The sequence below is a fragment of the Paramormyrops kingsleyae genome, chromosome 20, assembly GCF_048594095.1.
Source record: "Paramormyrops kingsleyae isolate MSU_618 chromosome 20, PKINGS_0.4, whole genome shotgun sequence".
NCBI classification, from domain to species: domain Eukaryota; kingdom Metazoa; phylum Chordata; class Actinopteri; order Osteoglossiformes; family Mormyridae; genus Paramormyrops; species Paramormyrops kingsleyae.
Window position 1 is genome coordinate 13,963,504 of NC_132816.1, and position 19,235 is coordinate 13,982,738.

The 19,235-nt window shown below is 49.5% G+C and overlaps 1 protein-coding gene across 7 annotated transcripts; it reads right to left on the minus strand.

The window, feature by feature from the left end:
* Positions 1–375: 375 nt before the first annotated feature.
* Positions 376–18,142, minus strand: tbc1d12b (TBC1 domain family, member 12b). Of its 7 annotated transcripts, none has more exons than XM_023842355.2 (14): positions 16,680–18,142; positions 12,484–12,601; positions 10,721–10,777; positions 8,798–8,919; positions 8,389–8,471; positions 8,090–8,207; positions 6,326–6,432; positions 5,818–5,898; positions 4,877–4,971; positions 4,636–4,707; positions 4,316–4,444; positions 3,769–3,878; positions 3,071–3,329; positions 376–1,669 (listed from the first exon to the last, which is right to left on the minus strand). In XM_023842355.2, the coding sequence occupies exons 1-14, from the start codon at positions 17,858–17,860 to the stop codon at positions 1,601–1,603; spliced, it is 2,601 nt and encodes an 866-aa protein (XP_023698123.1). In that variant the 5' UTR covers positions 17,861–18,142; the 3' UTR covers positions 376–1,600. The 7 variants fall into 7 exon arrangements, with proteins under 7 accessions (XP_023698123.1, XP_023698124.1, XP_023698129.2 ...); XM_023842356.2 differs by having other exon boundaries at positions 12,484–12,598; positions 16,680–18,141; XM_023842361.2 differs by lacking the exon at positions 16,680–18,142 and adding an exon at positions 14,865–15,733 and having other exon boundaries at positions 12,484–12,598.
* Positions 18,143–19,235: the final 1,093 nt, after the last annotated feature.

Sequence of the window (19,235 nt, forward strand, 5' to 3'; positions counted from 1 at the left end):
CACTGACCAATTGAGTTAACCGGTAATTAGATGCCACTCACCTCTGTACACATAATTAAAAAAATCACGAATCGTGTTGAATTTATAATTCACACAGACTAATTTAAACGGAATGAACGTATATAATGTTGTCTTCCATGGGACGTAAGGAGTGGAGGAAATGATCTGTGAGTACTGACAATTATTGGTTTGCAAATTAGTCTGATACATAACACCAAATTTCTTGTTCTTGCGCTGAACTTCGTAGTCGGTAGTAATTTATTTCTTTGACAAATCTTAAAAGGTGATTTTAGATGGGGAAATATGTGGAACAAGCAAAGGTCCGAAGACTTGGTGTTTGTGTTTTTACAGCATCAATAAATACCGCACCTCGAGTTTCTGCTTCTTACGTTTATTTACACATGAAGTTGTTACTAGTGGTTTTGTACCAAGGAGATATTCCATATATTTACAATTGATTTTAATATACAGTACCTGTATTTGGTATGAAAACTGTACAAGAGTAGCAATAGTAGAAAAATCGACTAAATGACTCCGCTTCAAATTAAAATACAAAGATGAGATGTACAGCTATAGATATTGTTATAAAGAGTAGACACGCAGACAAAACTCAAAATAATATGAAGAAATACTACAAAATAAACAGATGCATTCATTGTACAAATGAACAGAAATACATGTCTGTAGAAAAAAGGCTCTAGATTGCATTCAACTGCTGAAATGGGATCTTTAAAAAGTAAGCTTGTAGGCTACCGTTTCTTTTAACCGCACTTCAGATGTTAAAATGAGAATCCGCTCTGGTGCTCTGGTGATGCCCGACAGGCGTGTTGCCCCGTCCCCATTCCGCGAAGAATCACCGTAAAGCTATCAAGCGTGACCCGCAGGGGAATGAGACCCGGGCGGCGAGAGACTCATCTCGGCGCCGATCCGAGCTCTATTGCACTTCATAACCGGCGGCTTCCGTTGAACAATTCCACAACTTTTAGTATTTTAGCTAAAACACATTTCTTTTGAAATTAAGAAAAAAAAACTCAGAGAGACGATTTCAGATAGATTTGCGTGTAGCTCATAACAACAAAACAGTTTTTGTTAACTTAAAAGGAATAGTGTTTATTGCAAGATCATTACACGATTCGTTTGCATTGATTTCAAGTGAAGTGGAAGTAAATATACGCAATATACTTAGTGTTAATATAGCCTTGGACATGGGAAACGTAGGTTTTTCTGATGTGTGGTGATTTATGCACTTTCAAATCAGATTTTAGTCGCATTATTAGTTTGGTCCATCAAAGTGTCAATGGAACATAAATAATGTTAGTGGAATTTCTAGATCAGTTACTTTATTCACAAACGGATAGGAGTTAAAATGTCTTCAGTCTATGATAATGTGTCGTACTTTGGGAAAGAAAGTGGAATTGTTCCGATACGAAGGGTTATAACTGCTGTGACCTAACACTTCCCGGCTTTCAATACCTTTGCGCCAAACATTTAATACGGCAATACTGGCTATCAGGAGCTTTCGTCTTCAAGCTGCGCTTCAGATCAGCTGGTGGATCCGTCGCTCCCCGCGTTTTCACCGCACAGGAACAAAGAGCAATCATTAACTTTTTAGCGCTGGGCTGTTGTTCTTGTCCACATCCTTGCCGTCCTTCATTAATGCCGAAAACACCTAAGAGGAGAACATACAAACATAAACAAGGCCGTAAATACAAATACAGCTTTTTATTCGATCAGAATTTAGACACCTACATATAACCAGAACAATCAATTAAAATAAAAATGTAGCTACACATAAGTCATGTAGATGGTGCTGTTTCCCACATAAAGCACAGATTCTGCAATAAACAATTCAGGTTATTCGTCCCCCAGGAAAGGACAATTTTGTTGTCCAGCAGCATTAGAAAAACAGCTCCTAGCACAATAGTACCGCAAATTATTATTACCATTATTATTACTGTAGCTGTTACAAAAACATAGTGTATAATGAATATATTAATGAAATTGTGTACATTAAAGTGTATTACATACCCAGTATTAATGGATAAAAAAAAAATGTCTCAATAAAACTGCGCATATGGGTAAATTAAATCGGCCCTATTCATCATCACTATCGCAATCATTATAAAAACCACACCGCATAGATGTAGTTACCCAGTGTTACACGGAAGTAAAAATGGTGAAGATCCAGGAAGTACAGATCTGACTTTCCTTCCTGACAGCTGAGCCCAGGCATGCGTCACCACACGCTTATTTTACTGGGAGATAATCGTGTGGCATTTCTGAGGAATTCTGGGAATGTGAACAAACTAGCACCATGATCAAAACGGGCAAATCCCCGCAGCATATCGTCAGGTCATGATAAGGCCGATCTCCGATACGCGACACAAAGACAACGACTGCTGCCGCGCAAAACTTTAAATTCCTCTTACATTCAAAAATATGATTGGTGGAATCGTTCAAGCTCTCTCATTCAACAGACATATAAAACTTTTGCAGACCATGACAAATTGAAATGCTCCTATATCTTGATAACTTTCTACGACGCGCGTGCCCAGAGTTACAAAGAAATATATTCGAGAGGCAGCATCTAGTCATTATGCACCAAAACTGTGGAATACGTTACCGGTAGCAATTAGTGAAACCGAATCATTTCCGTTTCAAAAAGATAAAAATCTTTACTCTAGCTGTTTAGATACATTTTAATCTATTTCTTTTAACAGCCCTGCATTTTTAACTTTCGATTTTCTTAGTGGATTTAATTATATTTTTAGCCATCTTTTGGTCATAATTTTATTGTATTCCAATTTGTTTAATCCCTTTTTAAATTTTCAGTAGTTTTGTCCTTTATTATATTGTCATTTTATATTACCTTTCTGCAATATCCTTTAACCACATCTCTAAATATTGTGTACAACTGCTTAGTTTTCATCCCGTTTTGATTTATATATACTGATTATGAAGATTTACAGCTTTCAAGGTCCATCACTGGATCGTTCCTACCACCAAACCACAAAGATTGATTCTGTAATACAACTGATGTGGCACATAATCCGGAGACTGAGAGTCCTACCTGTGTCCACTTCCTGTTGCCGCTGAGCATCTGCACGGCCGCAATACAGCCAAAGAGCCTGTCGGGGGCGATGTCCTCTGGCAGACGGGTGAGGAACTGGGCGATGTGGATGAAGTCCATGTGCAGTAGCACCTCTTCATAGAGGCGCAGGATGCCCAGGGCAGTGCGGAAGAGGAACTCCTCGCTGTCCCGGCAAAAGACGTCCCACACACGGCACGCCAGGTCTAGTGGGAGGGACTTGCTGTATAGGGTGAAGATCCTGAGGCCGCAGATGAATTGGAGTGACGGTGGTGGGGTGCCGTGAGTGGAAAGAGAGGGATGAAGGGAAAGAAAGAGGGAAGGGAAGCATGTTGGGCTTCATTGACATCCAGGCTCAAAGACGCTAATGCCTGCTATGTATGGCATAGCATGGCATGGCACAGATTAGAACAGAACAAAACAAAACAAACAGAATAGAACATTTTACTAATGCTAGGTATACAGGGCAGAATACAGACATAGATATAGAATATTCTATTATTTGTTCTGTTCCAGAAGCTAATACTGGTTATGAAGGGTATGATCCCTCATCAACATGCTTCAGTGTGCAAGAGCGAAGCTAAGAAACTGAGGTTTCAGAGCCCGGATGAATCTCAGTACGGAGGTAGTGGTTTGAAACATGAGGATGAAGATGCCTTTGGCGTGGAGCGTGTGCTCACCAGTCGATGAGATAAAGATCAGGGGTGAGCTTGTAACTGTTAAAGTGGCTGAACAGTCTAGGGAGGTTTTCCTCGAAGAAGACTTCGAACGCGGCAAAGTATTTCAGCATCTGGACAAAGAAAAGAGCACAGTTATAAATCCAAGGGCACCCACACATCCAGTGGCCTGTACTACGAAGTGAAGATACTGGCTTGCCGGGGGAACTTGTCGGATTTAAGGTACCACGGTTTAAATGGACTTCATATTCGTTCACTTACATTTTGCCCAGACTACCTTAAATCCGACAAGTTACCATGATAAGCCAGTAACCCCGCTTCGTAGTACAGGCCACTGTCACAGCTCTCGGCTGCCTGATCATTCTTGGCATCGCCACACCACAGCCGGATGTTTTTATTTTCAGATGAGTGACCTGAAAGGCAGTTATCAGCGTGTGCAGCTCAGTGCATTTTGGATCCATGTCCAGAAGGTTGCAGGTTCAAATCCCACAACTAGGGACAGGAATCACCTGATTGTAGGGCCAACATCAACATAGCATAGGTGACTAACCAGGTCGTGGTCCACCCTGAAGAAGGCCATCTGACACGGCTTGTTCAGGAGGTTGGCAAAGGCGATGAAGGCGTCGGCCTCTTCCAGGTTCAGTATCAGTACTGCCGCGATGAACGACATCCCCTGGACCTAAGGGGCGGAAGTGAACACCAGCTCTGGGTGCTTTCACTCATTACTGTACACCCTCACATTACCTCCACCCTTCCATGACGCAATTCCTAACTGTCCATGGGCTTGAAAAACGTGATCTAGATCAGCCCAAATGACGGAAAGTGGGAGGGGAGCCAGGAGCGTCTCTCCTGGGAGTGTACGATACTCACATATCCCACATCAGGCCTGTAGCAGGTGTAAGCTCCTAAAACACTATGCAGCAGGTCATGGTATGGTCCACCCTGTTAGAGGGGGAGGACAGAGAGCCAGCAGACAGAGTCAAACACCATCAACAAGAATAAGGGAGATACTAAGAGGAGATACTAACTTTGTAGCACAAGTTCATAACTATTCAAATTGCACTTGTAAGTAAGTGACTAAGAGCATCCACAGGAAACGTGTGACCAATACCTTCTGAAATATGAACAGGGAAGGGAAAGTACGCGAGATGTCCAGCTTGATCAAATCCAGGCTGGACTCCCGGTCCGCCTGAGAGGCAGCCGAATCTGCAAAGGACACCGTAAACGTGAGCGGGTTTCGGCCTTGAAAAAACCCGTGATACGTTTAGGAAAGACTGGAATCCATTCTGGAATGTAGAGACCCCTATTCTCCTGCTGTGAATCCTCACACTTTTCTCCAGGGTGCCATCTTTTCCAAAGCTATTCTCCACACCTAATTCTCGCGGCAAGCCATATATGGCCTCACCCCCACTGAGCATGCTAACCAATAAGATTTCAGAAAGATCCACACATGACTAACACCATGCCAGAGCTGGAGAGTAACAACACAGCAGACCGAACGCTCATAAATCCGGACGGCGTCCAGAGGAGAATGATTCCTTCACCATAAACAGCTTCAAATGCCGACTTTCCATTAGAATACAGCAGCCAACATTAATAATGCATAAAGTGTCATACTCGTTTTTAAAAAAGGAGCTTCTCTACTCTGCTGTAATGGGTCTGGAAAGTTTAATTGGCAAAAACAGTGCATTTCAAATTAAGCGCAGATGTTAGAGGAAAGAATGAGTAATTACTGGCAAGAGCGGGAAGGCAGGCGGGTGAGCAGGCGTGTTTAAAGAGACACGCAGGAGGAGGGCCTTTCACCGCAGGTGAGTCCTGTGGTCAGGACGGCCGCTCGAAATTTTAACGAGATGGCAGTGGGGGGGGGGGCAAGTCTGGGATCTGTAGCCAGCAGCAAATACTAGTGGGCTGGATGAGCAGGGCTGGGAGGAAACTGCTGTCTGACACAGGAAGTCAGGAAATAGATGCGTCTGGGAAACGATAACATACACGCACGCACACGCACGCACACACGCGCACACGCACGCGCACACAGCACAAGCTTCAGCGTACCATCCGCCTCACTCTCGGAGCTGGTCTCACTGAAACTCCTCCACTTCTCCTTGGCTCTGGAGAGGAAGATCTCGTACAGCTCTGCAGGGGGAGGGACACTGCGGTTACTCTTAACTGGGGGGGGGGGGGGGGGTGGTGTTTCTCTCATGCTGATATCTTGCCCAGCACACAATTCATGTAGTGAGGGACACTTCCAGCTAAACTTCACCTTGCTGTTCCTACCCATTTACAGTTTTCCTGTTCATCAGACTTATTTCGACCCCCCCCCACCTCCCAGAACTGGGTAGTTCAGGTCCAGAAATAAAAATCCAGACCAAGATTTTGTTTCCACCAACCAGTAGAGTACTCTGTGACTAGGCTACTTTCTACTATACTGGCTGGCTGAAACAAAATCTTGGTCTGGATTTTTATTTCTGGACCTGAACTACCCAACTGTGGTTGACACTGAGGTCCCCCTGATTCCAGCTACCACCCACTCATCCTCAGATCCCACCCCCACCCCACATACCTGGCGTGATGTTCAGCTCGTTCCCGACGGCCAGGCTCCACACCCGGCCCCGAACACTGGGGGGTAGACCCTGCCACCACAGCTCCCTCACCCTCCGCGTGTGACGCCTGCCGGGACAGAGGCGACACGCTCAGCAGCACGTCCCCGTTGTCGTGCCGACGCCGGGCGGGGCCATCCCGGGCCTGTCACTCGACCACGAACGGCCGCAGAGCTAACTCAGTCGCGCGGAACATTAATAAGACAACACTGCTTCTTAAATGCCATCGTTAATTGCTAATTACTTTGACAGCTCCCTGACAACGGATAACAACTTGCGTCAGCATCTGTTTTGGCAGCGATTGTGGACGGTTTTGTTCGACTGCATATTTTTAAAGATTCCCATCTGTTCACTCAACCGAGTTGAGTGGAGGTGTGTGCAGCCTGAGGATAGGGATCTGTACCTGCGACCGGAAGGGTGTGGGTTTTGAATCCCATAACTGGCAGACTAATCACATCACAGTTGGGCCCTTGAGCGAGGGACTTACCCCCTAAAATGGCTCTGGGGGGGGGGCGCAGTGGCTGCCCCCACACACTAACCACAGGCTCTCCTCACCAGCAAACGTATTTGCTGCATAAATGTTATTGCTGAGCAGAGAGACAGGTGGTCACACCAATGCACAAGAGAAGCAGAGGCACTGTAGGGGCATGGATATCCTGGGAGAGTCGGGGGGGGCTTGCTATGCAAATCATTTCTTCAGACTGAAGGTGAAAGGAACAGGATATCTATCAGTACCTAGAGTAGAATGAACTGCAGCAGGCTGCAAAGCATTGTCTTAGAGCACAGTAGCCGTAGAACGGTCCCCCAGTGGATGTGTGGGATTCAGGTTCAGTCTCAGTATTCAATTCTAGACTAAAACCACACTTGTTTAGTCTTATAGGGACTCTTGTTCTAACTCTAGCTAACTGCTCACTCCCAGTCAGTCCTATAGTGTGAGGTGTAGAGCTGGGTGGGGATCGGTGCCTTTGGCTTAGGATGAACTGAACTGTCAAGTGCTGTCACTCTAGCTTCACACCCCCTTGTGGAATTGGAGTGCTGTCATTTCAGGGACTCCCCATGCCTGCATTCCCACCTGCCTCTCCCTCCTACTTATGCTGCCATAGCCGTATCTGCCAGAGCTTACAAACTGCACTCACCTAACCGTTTGTACTGCCTCTATCGCCCCCTCCTTTGGCTAATGCACTTTTTATTTCCCCTACCCCTCCTGGGATATCCTGCCCGCCCCGTTGCCTGTGACGTCTCTCCTGCCTGTGACGTCTCTCCTGCCCGTGACGTCTCTCCTGCCCGTGACGTCTCTCCTGCCCGCCCCGCTTGACTTCTGCCCAGCCCTTGAGTCCGGTTCCTCCCAAGGTTTCTCCCTACTAAGGAGCTTTTCCTTGCCGCTGGTGCCTCTGGCTTTATCACTGGGGGCTTTGAGTGAGAATAATGTAAAGCGCTTTGAGGCAATGTAATGTTGTGAAAATGCGCTATACAAATAAAATTAAATTGAACCACCCCCCCTCCAAGCAGGTCCAAAGTGACTTTTAATCAGGGGAACAAGAATTCCTAGCTGTGGCTCTGTAGAAAAAGATGCAGGTTGTTTCAACGACGGTTCCTTAGTTTCACACTCACTTGATTACGGATCATGTGAGCTGTTCCTTCTTCCCGGGGCGGAGGGGAAGAAAAAGGTGTTTGCTAAGCAGATTCAGCCCCCCTCCCCCTGGCCTGACGCGCGGCGGCGAACTCACATGCTCTCCCAGTTGGGGAGGATCTCGCTGTTCCAGGTCACCATAGCACTGGCGATACTCTCTTCCTGTCTGAATCTCTCTTTCATCAGTTTCTTCTTCCTCTGGGCCTCCTTCATCTCTGTGGGGGGGGGGGATTTGGGGGTGGGGGGAGCATACATACACGACACGCCATCAGAAACCCTCCACCTCCGGGCCTCAAGGGACTCCAGCCGGGGCTGAGAAGCCCTTAACAAGCCCCCTCCTCCATGGGCGGCGGAAACATCTGGAAAACGGCTCGGGGCCCGGGGCCCGACACCCACCTCTCCTCTTGGCCTCTGCCACCATCTCGTCGTACTCCAGACGGTGCCGCTGCGCTTCTTCTGCAGACTTGGCGGGTAGATTCCTACAGCAGGGGAGGGGAGACAAATAGATGGCCGTTTAGAGGGTCACCATGGCAACATGGACACATGCCCCCTCAGATGGAAATGTGATGGAAGGCTCAGGAAGTCGCGGGGGGGGGTGGGTAGGAAGTTCCGTGCAAGAGGCGGTCCGGGCCCCCGGCGGCTCGGATTGCGGGGTTCCTGCATTTTTAATGAGATCCTGAGTCTGCGGGACAAACAACCAGATGGCGGTTGCTATGGAGACCCGGGGCGACCGGCCAATGACATCAGAGCGAGTGACACCGTCTCTGCCCCCACACCCCCCCGGCCCTGCCCTCCGGATACTCACGCCGGCCGGTCCTCCAGGATAAGTGCTGTGGTGGAAAGCGGCTCGAACTCCAGGTTCTTCCGCCGGCCGTGCGGCGGCTGGACAGGGCCCGCTACCATCTTCCCCGTGCGAGCCTCGTACTCCTGAGCCGACAGCGAGAAGACAAAAGACATCTCACACACACGCAGAGGCATCCACAGGTGGGATAACACTGCTGGTCACTGTTAGGTGTGGACGAGGATGGCGAGGGTGGACACTGTAGCGACAGGCATCAGGAAAAGACACAACACTTCAATGGGAGAGGCCGAGGGGACGGGCACAGCTTCTAATTTTGACTCGATGAAATAAAAATCCTTTTAGGCCTCTACGAAAACTAACCAGCTAACGGCAAAGGTAAAGATTCCTCAGATATGCTAATATGCCAGCATCTCAAACCTTAAAAATAGACCATCTACGGGAACACTATACTCGTGAGCTGAAGAACATTGTGAACTTCCCTTTACGACCTGGCCCAACGCCTTCCAGCTGCAGAAATGGGGCAAGGCACCTCTCTACGCCCCCGGCGATTCGGACAATTACTCACGGCCAAGGTGTTGACTTGCCCCAGTATGGCTGCAGTCCAGGTCAGTAGTGAAGAGCCCTACAACAGGATCGTTCTGGTCACCGTGGATTTTCGGCGACTCAAAGAAATTGCCACGTAGGTCTTGTGGTTATGCAAGCCAAAGGGAGTCTGCGTTAAGGTACTGGTTCTGCCCGTTTTGGTTCGATCTGTTAAATCGGTGATACCATGGCTGAAGGGGTCAGCTTCATAACCAGTGGGTCATTTTTTTTTAGAATCACGCAAAGTCACTGGTAAGACGCGACAGCGATCTTTCAGAGAGAGGGAGCAGCTCATTGGACACATTGTGCTGATGGACGGTATGGCGAGTGATTTATGGGTGTGGTTATAAAGTGTTAGGGAATGCCCAGCAGGGAGGGGCAAGCGATGGTGATGGTTCATGAGATGTAATGCATGGGACCCTCCTTCCATCCTCCTGAGAAAAATCACATCGGTTTGCCCCCGGAATTCATCCACAAGTATGCATGGACGACTGCGGCATAAGTAAAAACTCAATGGCGAGTGACAAATCGCATTTTCATGCGTGTTTCTACAGAAATGTGTTGCCAAGTTTCCCTATTTTCCCCCGATTCGCTGAGCTCCTCCTCCAACAAGTCAGGGACTCTGACATACCGGTGTAAGACGGCAACAATGAACCTGGGCCCCGTGCCAACAACCACCAGTACAAACAAAGCAAAACGGACAATCTACACAGACGCACTCCTTCATTTTACCAAACCGAATCCTGTGGCACATGGAAACTTGAAATAAGGACCGTGGGGTGTCATTAACGTACCAAGCAGGAAGATGCAGCAGTTTGCTCTCTGGATCTCGCTCCACCAGTAAACACAGAGACTGAGCCAAAAGTCAACTCAGCAAGCCGGCAAAATGAAAGACATCTAGGCAACAAATGGATGAACAAACAAACAAACAAACATTCTGTCGGCTGTGTTTGCTTGAATTGTATGTATTTTGTTCAAAATGAACTGTATTTCTGTAGGTGGGAAGATCAGGGCGTGCCGCCCTATATGAATGATCACCACAACTTTATAGCACGACACAGAAAGCATACACACACAGCAGGGCCCAGGCTGACCCTTCACGTGTACGGAAACACCCCCTTGTCGTCCCGCAGACCCGGGAAGGCAGGCCTCCGAGCATCGCTGACAAAGGGGGGGTGCAGCAGACAAGCATCCTAAGCTGAGCAGCATGGGAAGGCCGCCGCGCTAGAAGCGCAGGCAGCCAACGGACGCAGCGAAAATGAGTGTTTAGCGGGTCCCATGCAGAGAGGAAGCTGGACAGATGACCGGAGACAAAGAGAGAGTAAGCGAAATGAGATTCCATACCCCCGCGCTTAAGAGATTGGGTGTAGATACAGAGGTGAGGCTGCTGGGGTTACCATCCTGACAAAAGAGAAAACAAGCACAGAGTCAGTCGGCGCTCTGGAAGAGATATAACGTTAAAGGTTGGGTCACGGGTGGGGGAGGGGCCAGCCAGCCACGCCCCACCTCCCAGGGAGGATCAGCCCAGGTGGCAAACCAGGTGCGCCCCCCCCCCCCCCCATGGGCAACTCAGTACAGGGGTGTATCAGAGAAGATCTTGTCATCAGGCATGAATTTGAAACAAGACGACATCTGGGGCCTGTACTACGAAGCGGGGTTACTGGCTTATCGGGGTAACTTGGCGGATTTAAGGTAGTCTGGGCAAAATGTAAGTGAACCAATATGAAGTCCATTTAAACTGTGGTACCTTAAATCCGATAAGTTACCCCGATAAGCCAGTAACCCCGCTTCGTAGTACAGGCCCTTGGACTGACACATGATCCCGGGGAAGGAGAATAAAGCACGTTAAATCGAGCAAATGTTTGTGGGGTTTTTCTTTTTGGTAGCACTGGGCTGCTTTCAGCTCCTCTGATCCATCTATACATGGAAACAAACCAGCCTCAGTGTCCTTCAGAGACCCCCCACCAGTCCAGACATTCAGGCTGCTCCCAACCGCACTGGACAAAAGCACAGGAGGGGCAGGGAGCTCACTTCCTGTTGAGCTGAAGGCTCGACAGCTGCGACGCACCAGCTGCCCCCGCTTCGCCCCCCCCCTGAGGAGGGGGGCTGGAAATGAGCAGCAGGTGGCGCCGTCTTACTGAAGACAAAAGATGCAGCATCTGGGATGGAGGCAGTAAAAATATCCAGGAACTGATCACCTCGGATTTAACGGAGGCCTTTGTAAACACATATATATTCATAAGTAGTAACGTGCATTTTCAGACATAATGAACATGCGTGTGCCAATCCCTACAGACAGGAGCTTCTAAAAAGGACACGCGGTGACGTATGAAGGCCAGCAGGTGGCGTAACACAGTCCCATGACTGCAAAGTTCTGGTATGGGCTGCTCCCGAAAGACATACGGAAGCGATAAAGGGCCCCAGCGTCCCCAGCTGAGCTACTGGGACCAGCTAATGGCGGTGGGATTGGCTCTCTGGAAGAACACGCAAGAGCATAACATAAATACGTACTTTGCAGGGTTTACTTTTCTTCTAAACTGCCCCGATGTAAATATCTCCAGCAGTGAGACTGTAACGGAGCCCCACCGCTTGTAGGTCATGTGACCTGTGAGCATCACACGTCCTACGACCACGGAGCTGCGCTTCCCATAAACAGGAACAGCCTTCAGCCGCCGGAGGCGCGTAAACACCAGCGTTAAGGGCGATGACGTTCTAGGGAAAGGTGACAGGAAGTGTGCATTCCCCTTCAGCGGGCAGGGCTCTGAGCCACAACGGCGGGCTTTGGGAGAGGGGGTTCTCTGCCCTGGAGGACCATGCTGGGTGGGGCATCTGCGTTCCCGGGACCACGGGGATCCTATCCCACTTCTGCAGTGGGAGGTCAAGCGGGGGCTAAGCTCAGAGGGCTGAAGACACAATGAGGTGTGCTGCCAGGGCTCCGCCCCTCCGTGAGCGGCGTATAGCTCAGCAGGTTCAGACACCGAACGCCTAACCAGAAGGTCACAAGTTCAAATCTCATGTTCAGCAGTGTGATTTCACTGTTGGACCCCATACCCTAAATGCTCAGCCACACGTCGCTAAATGAATAAAAAATAAACGCCTGTATGTACCTGCTGAATGATCCGGGAATCTTTCTGGGGGTTCTCCCTGGGTGGAACCCTGCCGAAGAGCTTCCATCCGGGGGCGCTGTGCAGCGGGTCTTTGGGCTTCTTAGAAAACAGACCCCTGCTAGGATTAAAGGAAGAAAAAAAAAAAAAAGAAATATCTTGAGGTAAGAAAGCAAATCGTTTCAGTCAGCTGAGCAGGCGGGAAGGGGAGGAAATGCTTGTTTTCTGGGCAAAGTGAGTCAGGGGCTTTAGGGCAGGGCGAGGCAAACAGACAGAGGCACAGAGGCACCAACAGACAGAGGCACAGACATATGTTCGTTTCTGGCTCTAAGGAGCTACATTTCCCAAGCTCATTCAGTCAGATGGACTCTCACTCCTGTGTGTCACTGAACCAGTAAGATTCAGTTCCCTTACCGCCACTCTCGACGCCCCCGCTGCATTGCAGTCTGGGGGGGGGGGGGGGAGGTGGTTGCCCACTGACCGTGCCACCAACAGCGCAACAAATTCCACAGTCTCGAGCGTGTTTTCTCACCAAGGGGTGGAATGACAGGCTGGGGGGGGGCTCGCTTATATCAAATCGACAGGGACTTAACAACATTCACTGGTAAAATGGATTATTCTGCCCTGTCATTTATCTAATGAATGACCAATCCAGTTAAAGCAAGCGGATGGCAGGATGCAAGAATGAGACGAGCACAGGAGATGAAGATGAAGATGAGAGGAGACCACCTTGCGGGCACCCCCACTCGCCCCAGCATGCGTTCCCTTACCATCGGGGGGGGGGGGGGGGGGGGTCATCACACCCACTTTCTGACCCAAGGAATCCTGTTACAGCCGCCAGCCATAGGAACCACTGACTCGCTCCAGTGGAGCAGGACACCGTGTGAAGAAAAGCCAATGGGTGTCCACATCAGCCACGGAGAGGGCTACTGGCGGGGAGGCCTACTGGCGGGGAGGCCTACTGGCGGGGAGGCCCACGTGCAGAAGCAAGGAGAGCAAGTCGTGTTCAGACAAAACCAGTCAACCCATTAAACTAGAGGAGCGACTGCCTGATACTTCAGAAGAGCGGCCAGTGCTCAGTGCCTAGGAGATCACCCACTGCTGGGCAGCATTAATTATTAAAGACGCTTCCCTTTGACACCGTCGCTTTTTTCCATCGTCCATGCCGAGTGACAAAGTGAATCTCACCGAGAACCGAAACCACAAGCACAGCAGAAGCAGAAACCGCCAGCAAACCAGCAGTCGCAGCCAGGGGGCAGGACTTAACCCTCCACGGCTGATGTTCCAGTCTCCTCTGCACCAGATCTTGGGGGCAGGTCCACAGAATATTGCAGTATTGCGGTGTTTCACAAGAGCTGGGTAAAGTAACGAAAACTCGTCTCTTTGCGGGAAAAGGGTGCGCCACGATATGCAAAAAGCCAACCCATGAAAGAAAACTCCAGTTTGGAGGAAAACAATCACATGATCTCTGCGCCACATTCCTATTGGCCGGCGAAAATGATGGGGCGGGGCACAGGGGCGAGCCTCCTTTTCGGGAGAAGGGGCGAGCGGCTCTCAGGCGGCCAGGACCTTTCCGCTCCTAATGCTTCTGGCACCGAGAACACATCCAACGCAAACAGCACATTCCGACACGGCCTTCAAGAGGAACGACTGCAGGCAGTGAGATTCCCAGGCATGGAAAAACACCAGGCTGCGAGGTGTCATTCTGGACAACACACAGAAACCCTAAACTTCTCACCATGCTGAGGGATAAACACACTCCCTTATTTAAGCCCTTGCCAGAAACGTCTTCTCCCCTCCCCTCACATACACACAGCTGTCTGTGACATCCCTGCCTCTCTGCCAAGCACCAATGTAGGAAGTTCCCCCTCCTGCCACTGACCGGCCTGACAGCCAAAAGGGAGTTTTTAAAAAGTCACATGACATCACACTGGCACGCTATAGGCCGAAGTTAGAATTAAGCGTCTCCCTCTGCAGCCATGCAGCGTAATACATTTGCCGCGCAAAAGGCCCTCGGAGGGATCTATGATGGGGAGGTAGGTCCCATAAAGCTGTACTCTGGTTTCTATTAGCTCACAGTACCAGAGAGCCAGACAGACAAGTTACAAAACTAATATTTCGATCATTAGATCCGATTTTGGATACTGAGCATATACATGAATGCATCCGCATCCATCAAAGACAGGATCATTACGCCACCTGGCACCTTTCCTGCTGACTGAATGCTTTCTTTACACACTGCAGACCACATTGCGCATGCCCGGCATCCAAAAATGCACTTAAAAACGACAGCGGTTAATCCCGCCCCCCCTGGACTTTTAACTAGCTTTCTCCTCCAAGCTGAAAAACTACCATTAACTAATATGCACGCGCGGAGCACTTACACGGCATCAAATGAACCAGAACGGGGGAGATTATGGCTTCCCTGGAGGACGCGCGCAAGACGAGGCATTCGCGATTTCTGTTTTCGCCGAAAACATTCTGCTTCAAATTAATTCTTTTAAAAGGCCGAGTTACACGGTGCCTGTTTCAATTTCCTGGCTAATAGATGACGAGCGCCCATTTACATAAATAAAAGGGGAAGTAAATGTGTGCGTCTGAATTCCTCACAGCCAAGAGGGTCGTCTCGCGGCAGCAATGAAATGTATGCGGCGTACCGGGGATTCGGCATGTGACCGAGCGCCGACAATTAAGACCTTACAAACATCTACTGCTCGGCATCAGCTGAGAGAAAGTCTCGGATCACAGCTGCCCTCAGGACAGGGCCGTTAGCCGGGGTTGCGTGGGGGCGGATTTAGAGGGGGAAAAAACCCAGGGTCATCACAAGCACCACATTATTATTTTTTTGTTAAATTAGGTCCATGCTGGGTAAGATAATGACTTAACAATAATAATGCACTACTTGAACTTTAGAGTTCTCTCATCTCATAATAGCACTTCCAAAATACCGTTTAATGTCCTTGGAAGACAATCACACGTTGCGTGACACGCTCAGGGTATTGTGATCGCTGCCAAACTCCCAACAACCACGCGCAGTGCAGCCAAAACGTGATCTTTAACGCACAACACAAAATAAAATTGCATTCTGCAATACTAGCATGTCATGTCCCAGTGGCAAAATGAATCAGCAACGAACGGCTCAATTATTCTTAGCAAATCGGGGAGTACACTAGGACTCCTATACACTACAGTGCAACCCCAGAAGAAAATGGCACGATTATTAATTTTCTACTAAACTGGTTAATAACTGAGCTTTAACCCAGAAATGAGTCATGTCCTACAGTGGACAGGAAGGTGACTGCACGTTTGATTGAAGCAGCGTGTGACTGACCAGGGCTGCTCCTCACTTCCGTCCGCGAGGTTACCTTCGCCCTCTCACGTGTGTTTCGGGAAAACACCGACACGCCCACAGACGGCCCGGGCGTAACCAAACAACGCCGCTTTACATTAACCAGTTCCCTTTAACAGCGGACACCTGCGAAATCGTACATTTAGATGTCAAGTTTATTTTCCCTACCATCTCAGTTTTCAGAGATGACGTCCTATTAAACAAAACAATAACATACTCGCTGCCATATTACATGTCGGTTAAATAGTACTTTTCCGGTATGCCCAGTATATGCAAACAAATTCGTACAATGGTGGCACGGCTGGCCTGTCTCTCAACGGCTTGTTAAGATTTCCTACGATTTATTATCCATCTGAATGCAGCTAAATTTCCAGCCGTGATGAGAAACTGAGGGTCTGAGCCCTGAGGCAAGCTGTCATTTGCCGGCAGAGTCCCGACCCCGGCATCTGTGGTCCAGCTTCCCTTACGGCCGACCGAAGGACTGACACGCTGTGGGATTATTTGAAAACAAGAATCTCTGAAACCTGAGAAAACCTTAAATGACTTTTGAGAAAATTCTTTATATCAATCCCATACTGAACACTGATGAGCAGAAACAATAAAATTAACTATGACACTTCACACACGCCGTGATTTTCAGACACTACATTGCCTAATAAATTATGCATATTTATCATCTGCTAATGACAAAATTACTAACACTAATTTATCATTAAATTAACCATACAACTGGTTCTTCCTTCGGGCAAGACTATGTATGGTCATTAATATTGTACTTAATAAGGCAAATGAAAATCTAGGTAATAACTGTGTCAGGGGACGGAAAGGGGAGGATAAGAGGACATTTTACCTGCCGAAAAATTCTGAGATCCCATATCGTTTCTGTTTCAGCACCTGGTCTGAGGCAGGGTCCTCCTCACCACCCAGGACGTCCGGGATGCTCTCAGGGGCGCTCTGCCGCCGGCTGCCCTCGAAGGTGTTTCTCGGGGCCGGAGCGTTGGTCTGGAAGCCCGGATCGAGGTGTGCTGCCGGGTCGGTGAATATGGAGTCGCCCGAGGGGCTGAGAGGGGTGGCATCACAGCTGCGGGACACTGTGCCCTTAGGGTTAGTCCTGAGAGTGCATGGCCTGCGGGGGATCTTTGCGGTCCCGTCTTCTGACCGCGACAGACACGGTGGGTCGGGCCCCGGACGGCTGGACTCCTCGGCCTTGGCCGTCAGTGCCCTGTGCGACATCCCAAAAGCTTCCTCCTCGTCGGAGCCCGATCTCCGGCTCCCACACGATGCCGGCGACGAGCTGCTTTGAGTCTCATCGTGCAAGCGCCGGAGATGGCCGTCGGCGGCCGCACGGCGCGGATCCGTCTCTCCCTCTGCTATCAACATGCCCCCGTTCGCCACTTTCCCTTCCCCCTCAAGTCCATTGGGAGCCCCGTCCGGCCGGTCAGCGATGCCCACGAGCAAGCCCCGCCGGGGATCGCCACCGGCCGTGCATACGTAGCGTCCGCCGCTCCCGTCGCATGACGCGGAACGGGGCACCGAGGACCGTGGCGCCGTGTCCGGGTAGAAGCGACCGCCGGCCCCCGGTGAAACCCCATCCGGCGGCATCCCGTTCACCTCCCCCCGCCAAGGGTTACCCGGCCAAGTCAAAGCTCCCTCGGTCCCCCCGCCTCTGCCTCCGGATCCAGCCACTACCCCCCCGGACTTCTCCCCAAAGCCGTTGAGCGCGGCGTCCTCCCGCCGCTCCGAGCCCCCGCAGCCGTCTTTAATCCCAGGCAGACACTCCGTGATGAATCCCAGCATCTTGCCGTCGCCGACGCGGCCGCAGCGGGACGGTCCGGCGGGCGCCGTGTTCGCATCCCTCTCGCCGGCAGTGGGAGCGCCGCCCGCTGTCGACCCCTCCGGCTTCTTACAGACTCGACTCCCGCTGACCTTTACCGAGCCGGGGACAGCCGCGTCACGCTTGGCGATCTCTTCATTCTCATTGACATCGACGGACAAAGGCGGCAGCGGGACTCCATGTGCGGCTTCTTCCATCTCATTCACGGCGCCCTCCTGCAGCTCCACAACAAAAAACGCAGCGGCTGCGCCGCTACGGGCAACACGGATCTGCGCTCTGCTCCTCCGCACGCCGCGCCGGCCAGCATCTTACGGCGCCCGCTTACATCATGTCAGAAGAGCCGAGACAGCCACACGCTTGCTTGTAAAAGGGGCATCAGCCGAAAAAGTCTCCGGTGGATTTTTAATACTATAATTATATTATTATTATTAGCACATCGACCGGTAACCACCTCGACTCGCTCCCTGAACGGTGGCCATTTTGAAACACCGATGACGTAGTCACGCTCACATATATGCTGCGGTCAGAGTGCGAGACAGAAAACATGCACTATCATGACATCTGCTGGTCAAACGGTGGTAATGCAGTCTTGTCGGACTCGGTGTAATTTCTTTACCATTTCCTTAGAGTATAAAAACGGCTCACAACAGCTTATGCGTGCACGGTGAGGTTTCCCTGTTTGGTCTCTTACGTATCATGCTGTTTGCTCTGCCTTCCCGGTCATATGAGTCAATAACAAGCTGTAGAACTGGAAAAGTGGTAGGTTAATCTAAGATAGTTTCTTTACTGCAAGTATTACTCAAACATCTGTCACACTCAAACAAAAGACCTGACACCTTATTGTACGCCAGATATTAATAATAATAATAATAATAGACTACAAAACCTGATTCCTGTCAAAGCTGTTTGAGCTGAAAATCATTGGTTTACTTCCTTGCCCGTTTACTTATAATCTACCTAGCTTCCAGATCTGTCTTTAGTTCATTACATTGTGGCTGAGACTGACCATAACTTTAACGAGTAGTTTTCACGGTGTGATATTGTGAGTCAGACACTCTGGATGTGAGATTAAAGGGCGGCTGAGAGCCGCTGTCTAAGTATACCTCTGAAACTCTCTCCTCTTTAATTCTGCAGCGGGTGTTTTAGTTGTCCTGCTGTGCCTGTTATGCACTATATTGCCAAAAGTATTGGGACACCCCTAGAAATCATTGAATTCAGGAGTTCCAATTACTTCCATAAGCACAGGTCTATAAAATCAAGCACCTAGGCATGCAGACTGCTTCTACAAACATTTGTGAAGGAATGGGTCACTATCAGGAGCTCAGTGAATTCAGGCATGGTACCATGATAGGATGCCACCTGTGCAATAAGTCCATTCATGAAATTTCCTCACTACTAAATATTCCACGGTCAACTGTTAGTGGTATTATAACAAAGTGGAAGCAATTGGGAACAACAACAACTCAGCCACGAAGTGGGAGGCCACATAAAATCACAAAGCGGGGACAACGCATGCTGAGGCACGCAGTGTGCAGACGTCACCAACTGTCTGCATAGTCAATAGCTACAGAC